Source organism: Etheostoma cragini, chromosome 20 (assembly GCF_013103735.1).
Source record: "Etheostoma cragini isolate CJK2018 chromosome 20, CSU_Ecrag_1.0, whole genome shotgun sequence".
Classification (NCBI taxonomy): domain Eukaryota; kingdom Metazoa; phylum Chordata; class Actinopteri; order Perciformes; family Percidae; genus Etheostoma; species Etheostoma cragini.
Genome location: NC_048426.1, coordinates 18,956,999 through 18,966,224, shown reverse-complemented (window position 1 = coordinate 18,966,224; position 9,226 = coordinate 18,956,999). Strand labels below are relative to the sequence as shown.

Sequence of the window (9,226 nt, the reverse complement as noted above, 5' to 3'; positions counted from 1 at the left end):
CTCGAGACCTCTGTCCAGTAGTATACATTTTCATTAAAAAAAGTATAAAGTAAAGATGGTCAAGTACCAAAACGTTGCCTACTATTAAACATTATATTTCATTCAGGCATCTTTGCCTGCAGTAGTAGTGTAGATGGTCTAGTCCTGAAACGTTGCCTACTACTAAACTTTATATTTTTTCGCAAATTAAGACAGTGGGCGGGAGTTTCTTTGCCACTTTTGACCTGCTTGTTCTCTTCCGGCACACCTGTCTCACATTGTAGATGTGCGATGTAAATATATTTATCAGTTTAAATCTATGTCAGTTTGTGAATACGCTGTTAGATGTGTAAATAATTAGTTCCTGCTTTCGTCCTCCCCAGACAACTAACATTCGCGTAGCCAACTGCAACCTGCATAACCAGGCAGTGGGAGAAGGCATCAGCGCTGTGGTGCAGGACGTAAACATCCGGCAGTACATTGAGCAGCAGCAGCACAGCGAGGCGACAAGGCTGCAGCCGGCCGGACAGGGTCAAGGTCCGGGTCAGCCGCTGGGTCTCGGTCAGCCCCCTTTGCTGCGACGCTCTGTCTGGCTGGAGGCGGGTTCAGTCAACCTGAACCTCATCACAGCAGACATTGCCCTGGCCGCTGACCACCCAGCCAAATGTGAAGTCCAGAGGCATTTTCTGGAGCAACACGATGCACAGAGCAAAAGGTAGAAAACACACTGTCAAGGTTATTTACTTTTCCAAGCCCTTGCGTGTGTGCGTGTGTGTTAGTTTAATCAAGGGACACTGCTGGTAATGTAAAAGCACTGTTTACAAAAGAAAAAGTCAATGCTGAAACTTCTTTTTTAATGTAAAAATGATTCACTTGCTTTAATACATCTCGGTATAAAGAGTCAGTCATACAATGTTCAGCTCATAATGTAAAATAGGTCATTCGAACAAAACAAGATGATTCATTTTCTGTCATGTAGTGTGATCCAGCTCATTATATGTGATAATCAGCTGGTACAGTACACTACTGTTATAATGAATTGAAGATCTCATTAAAGGTCTTCAGGGAGCCATTATGAGTACGGATGTTCTTGTCTAGCTTGTAATTGGACATGGTGGTTTCTTATTTCTTTAGCTAAATGCACTGCATGTGGGTTATGAGTAATTGTAAAGAATGCATGTATGTTCATTAATGATTCAGTAGCCCCTTTCACACATAATCGCGCGTAAATTAATGGGATAACCTTTCAGGCACCGCTAGTGATTTTCACTAGTCACTCATGCAGCCTCATTAAGGAACATTAACACCTTGTGGCTTTTCACAATTGCCAAGGTAATGCCAGAGTAGATGGGGGGAAAGGACAATCCAACAAGGCTTATAGCAGCACCATCCTGCTTGCATTTTCTCTGAACTGTTACTAGGTCTTGAGGTGGGAAATTGTCAGGACCACATTTGCCAATGCAACGTTTTATCCACATGTGCCTGTCTGCAGGGTTAAACAAAATCTTACAGACATACAGCAACTTCATCTTTCTCTTTGATTATCTCTCCCTTTACTTCAGACTCTGGTTCCTTTGGCCAGAAGAGGCTGGCATTCGCAACAAGCGCGGCAGGAACCGCTGCGGCTGCCTCGGAGGCTGCAGGTTCTTTGGAGGTACCAACATGGGCCTGGACTTCTTCAAGCTTGAGGAGCTCACACCTTCATCCTCGTCTGCGTTCTCTTCTTCCTGCACAGAGGCAGACATGTCTTATGGCCAGTCTTTGCTACAGCCAGGGGAGTGGATTATTACCAAGGAAACGCCCAAAGTGGATGGTATGTATTTGCAAAGATTTAATAAAGATTTCCTGATACTCCCCGAAGGTTCCTGAGGTTTTTTTGTTTTTTTTGTGCAACACCAAGCACATTAAGACGGTTTATTTAAATGCCACAATGTTCAATGAATTACTAGAAAAACATTGACTCTTCCAATATAGGGACTACTGGGATTTATGCTGCAGGTCTCTGTTGACCTAAGGGGTTAATTACATGGGAATTATTGAAAATATACAGTATGAGCTTTTTATTATTATCTTGTCTGCCTAATCAATGTTCTTAAAAGGGGTGCAAGATACTGAATGTAACGTAGTGAATGTAACAAGTGTGTTTACATGGACAGGAATAACTAGTTTCTAAGGCATATCCCAGTTATGATCATAGTTGGGGTTTAGTGTTTACATGAGCACGGAGAAATCTGGGTATTTATATTCCCCATATATATATATGTGATACATAGTAGTAAACTAGTAAACGCTACACTGTACATTTACTACCACTACCAACGTTACTGCTAATTTCTTCTCTGTTCTGACAACCTACACATTCTCTTTCTTAACCAGCACACACACAAATTTAGTTACTAAACCAAATGTATGTTTTCGTAGGGAGAGTTGTCGGACTGAAGACGGGCACACACTCGCCCTGCCTGCCTCCTGAGCTGCCTGTGAGACGTGGTCAGCACCTCCTTAGTCTCCAGGTGCCCCAACGCTCTCACAGCTCCGCCTCTTCCTCTGAAGAAAATAGTTGCTCTAGTGCCGCGTTGCCCCTGCTGGCAGGAGAGAGAGACTCTCCCTCGCCAAGCACAGAGGAACGCATGTTCCCCGTGAACGGCAAAAGCCCCGCTGAGTGAGTAATATCAACATACTGTTTAGTTCTGTGTCTGTGTGTCTGTGTGTCTGTGTGTCTGTGTGTGTGTGTGTGTTGAGGGTACCTGGATGTGCTCTGTGTGTTTGCTCACATGTGTTTGTTGTCAGAGTGTAGGGTGCTTGAAAATGATCTCCCTGTGTAAGTGTGTCTTTGGGTATGTGTGTGTGTTAGATGTATGAAAGGGGTGAAATGCATATGGGATATTTCCATTTATTTATATTACTATTTATATTTGTATATGTTTTATGGTTTTGTGTATCTGCACCTTGACCAACCGAATTTTCCTATTTTGGAATAATAAAGTTTAACTTGACTCTTTAAATAAAATTCTATAGTTTTAATGTCCTCACAAAGTCAACAATGGCTTCCAAGTTATTTCCTCCTTTTTCTGTGAAGCACCCTAGGGGAGGTTCCAGAGGTTTCGCCGGTCTCACCCAACAGCTCCCAGGGGCGCTCCTCAGTGCGCTCACCCCTTTGCTCTCCTCTCAAGCGCCAGTCCTCCGTACACTCAGGTCGACTGGGCAGCACCAAGAGCCTGTCAGCTGCCGTCTTCGCCGACAAGCCTCCACCAGTCCTGTCTGGAGGCGTCCAGTTCAGCAGCGAGGTTTCCCGCAGCGATGAGAACGTCCTGGATTCGCCACGCCAGCGTAGGAGCTACGGCTCATTTCCCTTCACGCCTTCAGCGGACTCCAACACCTTCCACCAGTACCGCTCTGCCGACTCCAGCATGTCTGTGGCCGACAGCGAGGCTTACTTCTCTGCTGCCGAGGACTTTGAGCCAATAAGCAGTGCTGATGAGGGTCCAGGAACGTACCCCGGTCGCAAGAAGAAGAGGAGGCAGCAGATGCAGCAGCCGCAGCAGCCCCCGTATCACATGGAAAACTACAGGTCAGTTTGAATGATAAGGCACTTTAAAAAATAGAGCTTATCGATCTCAGCTTTAGTGGAACTTACAAAAGTTCTCAAAGTTAAAGGGGTTGCAACATTTGAGAGAAGACTGAGTGGATGGTCAGATCAAGTACAAAGCTAAGCATGGGATTAAGTTTATGGTGGCGTCTCCGCTCACAGTAACATCAAAGGGTCTCTCGGTTCTCCTCTGTAAGAGCAAATGGATTAATGACCTGTCTAGCAACTTCTGACTTTGCCAGATTGCTTGAAGTGTTAGCCTTTTAAACAATGTTATAGGGGCCATTCTGGAGGATTTGTGATTTATGATTTACTTTTTAAGTTTGTGACAAAAACACAGCTGAGCCAGAAGGCAAAGCTCTCGATCTAGCGTCCAGTTTTTGTTCCTACGCTCACTTGTGGTCACCTATGAAGGCTAGGTCAAGACCAAAAGAACGAGATCCAGTGCCGAGATGAGTTTCCTCAAGAGGGTGTCTGGCGTCACCCTTAGAGAAAGGGTGAGAAGCTCGGAGCAGAACCACTGCTCCTTTGCGTCGAAAGGATCTAGTTGAGGTGGTCCGGGCATCTGGTAAGGATGGGGGCCTCGTTAGGGAGGTGTTTCAGGCATGGCCACCTAGGTAGAGGCCTTGAGGAAGACCCAGGACTAGGTGTTGGGATTACATCACCAACCTGGCCTGGGAACGCCTCGGGATCCCCCAGTCGCAGCTTGTTAATGTGGCTCCGGAAAGGGAAGTTTGGGGTCCCCTGCTGGAGCTGCTCCCCTCGCGACCCGATACCGGATAAGCAGATGAAGATTGGTAGATGGATTTTAAGTTTGTGATGAATGCAGGAACGCTATTTTATTCAGTCAGTGTCTCCAATTTGTCCATTCCCATAAATGGACAGTACTGTGAAATTTGGAAGGTATTAAGATGTATTTAGTAGGACAATCTTCTGTAAACTTGCCAGTGTTAGCCAGTTGAAAAAATATTTTACTGTAGTCCTAGTTACCTAGCATGCATGTCTTGATGGTGGGAGGAAACCGGAGCACCCTGAGGAAACCCACTCAAACTTATTGTTGTGTTATGACACAATATACAACATATACTTTGTATTAAAACTCAGTTAAACAGAGTAGTATAATGTATGTCATGTCTTTTTTTAAGTTTAATGGAAGCTGGAGTTGGAAGCAAGTAATATAGAAGCCTTTTGAAAACAAAATGTTGACAGTAACAGCAAGGTCTTAAACATGGTCTTAAAAAAATTGCAGATTTACGTGAAAAACAGGCAGTGAACATCAAATAAGTCATAAGTCATCAAATAATTTTCACACTAACTGATGATTTTCAAAATGTCTTTATGGAACAATGTGCAGGAATACATTAACTGTGTTGTGACATTTTCATGTTTACTACCCCACAGGTTTTACATTTCATTGTGTTAAGCAACCTGCCCCAAAGCTTAACACGTTGCAGTTTTCATTCATTACTTTGATTCGATCACTCAAGAATGGATGTGATCCAGAAGGGTTGTTGCAAATGAGTTGTTTGATCCATGGGCAGCCACTTCCTGCTGGGGTGTTTGGCAAATTGGATTTTAGTCTTGCTCTGCAACTACCTTGTCATTTTTCTATTACCCAAAACGTTCTCAGTCATTGATTTGAACATGCTTTTTTTGATTGAAACAGCCTCAACACAAACAATTAATTCCGACTCCTGAAAGAAGAAAATTCAACCTTATACAGAAAAGAGGTATTATAGATTCTGGCTGGCAGTTAAAAAAAAAAAAGAAGGTGCTTAGTGTTGCCATTGTTAAGACTTCAGCTGTATTGCTATGTATAGCTAAATTATGATTTAGAAAAATCATAATTTATTTATTTTAATGTGTGTGTGTGTGTGGCTGTGTGTGTGTGTGGCTGTGTAGCTTGAACCACACCTCGGCATGATCATTTGATGCCCATGTGTAAACATGTTGACCTCTACCCCCCCAGCCGGAGTTCCATCTACCACAGTGTTGAGGGACCCCTCACCTATGTTCTTAATGGTGAGCTGATCACTGAGCCACGTCCCCTGCCCATGCCCCCAATGCTGCCCCCACTGCCACCCCAGCCCTTGCCCAGCCACACATCCCAGGCCTCCTTCGTCTCAGCCCTGGTAATGGAAGAAGAGAGCTCAGTGGAGGCAGAGAAGACGGCTGAACCTGGCCCCGTGACCCGCCAGCCACACGTCATGGCGTGCTATCAGAGCTACTTAGCCCACTACCAGGTAAAGTCTTTCACATGTGCAAAATCTTAGGATCCTCCAGTCATTGAAACAAATACTTGCATCTGCACGAGAGTGTTACTTTGCTTCATATAATACTTTTTTTAAAAGCATAAAATGTGGTAATGCCTTGCTGGTTTATTTTCACTGTGACTACTTATTTTGTCCAATAAAAACACTTTATGCTTCACCTCTGCTAGGTCTCAAATTGGTCTGTCAAGCAGCCCACCAATAAGAGGACCTCCAAGTCTTCTCTGCACCGCCCCTTAGATTTGGACACACCCACCAGTGAGGAGAGTGCTGCTTCTTTCGACCAGCTCTCTGTTCCCAGCTTTAAGGTTTTTAACCAATAACTAACAGTCTTTGTGTGCATGTAGTGAGGTTATTGGCTCCTTCAGCATCTAATACTATGGTTCAATTTCAGAATTTTGTCATATTGTTAGGTACTAGCTGTTGAAATGGTTGAATGGTATGTATCCACCCTTTATACACCCAGGACATATGTTTTGGGGTGTAACAATTTCTTTTAAACATTGCAGGTGATGAAGCAGGGCCTATCAGCCAGCTCTCTATTTGACAGAGGACTTCAGCTGATGGGAGAGAACAACAGGTATTTCATAGGGGTGCGGGGAATAATCAAAAAATTTAATGTATCAGGATTTCCATTGCATCGATTTTTAAAATCAACTAGTTTCCCTTTTCAGTGTTTAAAAAATAAATAAATTTCATTGCCAAGGATTCTCCTAAATATGTTCTGTTTATACGACACGGCTTACAACATCATATGCGTTTCCAGCTAAACAGACCGGGAGCAGAAAATCCATGTTATGTACTTCTTTACAAATGAAGTAAATGTATGACTAACTGACATGTGATGTGCATTCTTCTTAGAAATGTTACATGATATATTGTTTCTACGTATATATTACTCAACTTTTGTTTTTGTTAAACAAGGAAAAGAAAATGTCAATACAATTTAATCACAATACTTCTAGAATCACAATAAATGAAAATTGCAATACAAATCAAACTGGCAACCATATATAAATGGAATAAAGAATGGAATTGGGACAAAAGCTTAAATTATTATCAACCTTACCCTACAACGTACATCCCCCGAGGTGCAGTTTGGATTACAGCCAGCAGCAACAAATACATACAGTATAAATATAAAACAACAACATATAAACACGACCACGGTACAACATCATTTAAATTTGAATTTACATGGTATTATTAACAATGGGGATAACATCTAAAATGAATGACCTTTTAAATTTTATTCGTTCTGCATCGCAGCAGAATACTGAATATCTGCGCCCGGATGGTAGCAGCATAAATTCGCCCCTCCAGGGATGACTCGGATCGGCCAGGATGGCTCTCGCCTTCTTCAAGGATCTGACCTTTTCCAGGTCATGTAGGTCATCTATGGGTCTGCCCGCAATTTTGCTGAATACCTTCACGATACCTTGCGTGCGATCTTTCGAACAGAGATATATTTAATTAAAAACCCATCCATTTAAAAAAATGTGTTTTTATGTATTTGTATATCTCATTATACTCAATCCAAAGAATGTATTGATTCAAACTGTCCATTCAAACAGCACCCTGTGGTGTGTTTATTTTATTACTATTAATAATATTATTATTATTATTATTATTATTATTATTATATAACTCATGATCTCCAATCGTCTCTTTGTTCCACCACAGTACACCATACACCCCACTTGATAAGAGGGCCATGGAGAACACAGATGAGGACACAACGACAGATGACTGGACTCTGGAGCAGCCCTTAGCTCAGACCAGGACCACTGCCATCGTGGAGGTGAAGGGAGCAGTCAATGTGGTGCTCACACCCCTTGTGGCTGAATCCCTGGACAGGTAGTCACTATTTTTTATGAAGTTTCTTTTTTTGTATCTGTCTGTGGTAATAGAGTTTGGCTTTGGTCATGCTGCTTTATTAATCATATGTCCCTTAAAACTAGCTTTTCGAATCTCAGTTTTAAAACCCTGATAAGAAAAACAAGATTGTCTAACAGTTTTTCTCACACCACATATTGTTAGTTAGTTACTTTTAGCCCAATGCACAAATTGGACTTAAAGCGAATTTAATTCCCAAGCACATACTGTATCTGTATCTTAGATCTATGATTCCCCTGACAGTGACTGAGAGTCTGGTCCTGCTCGTGGTTGTCTACCAGTGTGAATCTTTGCCAAAGGCTAACAGTTCTGGGTTTGTCCTACAAGCACTTAGTGCTGCATGAGATGGGTAAACTCTAGCTAGGTGATTGAAGAGAGGCTAACCTCCAAATACTGACAAAGTAAATTTAATTCTGCTTTGAAAGGGTGATTTTTTAAATATTTTTTTTAAATTTCTGAATCAGTTTGGATCAAACATTCAACGCCCTATCTTGCACCCGGCAAAGCGCGGCACGTGTCTTGTGGCCTTTTTTGTACCAAAGCGGTTGTTAACCATTTCATAGTTATTTCAACATAGCATTAGTAAATTTGCGCCTAGGCTCGTGTAAGAGGGACTCGTTCACAGTGCGCACACTATCATTGTTACACACACGCACACAGGGAAATGCAGCAACACACACACACACGCATAACATGAAATATAAAAATATGACGGTGCTCTTTTGAAATTGTATTGTTTTATTATAGCGGCCCTTCCATTTGGTATTTTTCAGGTACATTGAATCCATGGTCCACTTCGCCAGTATTCGTCATCCTGCAGCCATTCTGGATGACCTGCATGGGAAAGTCCTCAATGAAGCCTATCAGATCAGCAAGTCCACAGTCACGGAGTCCGTAAGTACAACAGTGCACAGAACAGAGCAAAACCGCTTAATGTGTTAATATTATTCAACATGATAGAGGACTTTGAATGTTAATAAATAATCCTTGTTTGAAAATCAAATCAATCTAATTCATTTAAATCACAAAGGGAAAGCTTTAATTCCTGTGATGGTGTAACTCAATAGTATACAATACTTAAAGTTACACATTTAGTTTGTATTCTAAATGTTTTGAGATTTGACAACAAATATCCTTCCAATTTTAAAAGTGGCTTTGTTGACTGATGAGTGTTTTTGGATCTGGATCAACACAGAGCCAAACAGGCAAGCAAGAGCACAAGCTGTCAAAGACCGAGGGCACAACCCCTGGCTCCCTCAACATCACCCCTGGCCAGACGAACCTGTCCGTCAAACCTGATAATGTGAAAATCAAGGGCCTCCAAGCCAATGTCTCCATCCCCAAAGTAAGACCCATGAGCCGGAACAATGAGAGGCCAGCAACTGAGCCTTAAACTGTGCTCTGACAAGACAATCTTACATTTTGGAAAAGCCAGTCATTTTATCACTGTAGTTATACTTTTGGAACAATAATTTGATTCTTGTGGCCATCT

The 9,226-nt window shown here is 42.2% G+C and overlaps 1 protein-coding gene across 1 annotated transcript in view; it reads left to right on the top strand.

Moving 5' to 3' along the window:
- The window catches only part of kiaa1109 (KIAA1109 ortholog), a 78,183-nt gene that overhangs the window by 21,378 nt on the left and 47,579 nt on the right, over positions 1-9,226 (top strand). The window contains exons 24-33 of the mRNA XM_034859160.1: positions 363-694; positions 1,542-1,792; positions 2,401-2,641; positions 3,059-3,550; positions 5,538-5,811; positions 6,009-6,146; positions 6,348-6,418; positions 7,522-7,695; positions 8,508-8,628; positions 8,930-9,079. Of these exons, the coding sequence (XP_034715051.1) occupies positions 363-694; positions 1,542-1,792; positions 2,401-2,641; positions 3,059-3,550; positions 5,538-5,811; positions 6,009-6,146; positions 6,348-6,418; positions 7,522-7,695; positions 8,508-8,628; positions 8,930-9,079 (2,244 nt within the window). The remainder of the gene's footprint in view (positions 1-362; positions 695-1,541; positions 1,793-2,400; positions 2,642-3,058; positions 3,551-5,537; positions 5,812-6,008; positions 6,147-6,347; positions 6,419-7,521; positions 7,696-8,507; positions 8,629-8,929; positions 9,080-9,226) is intronic.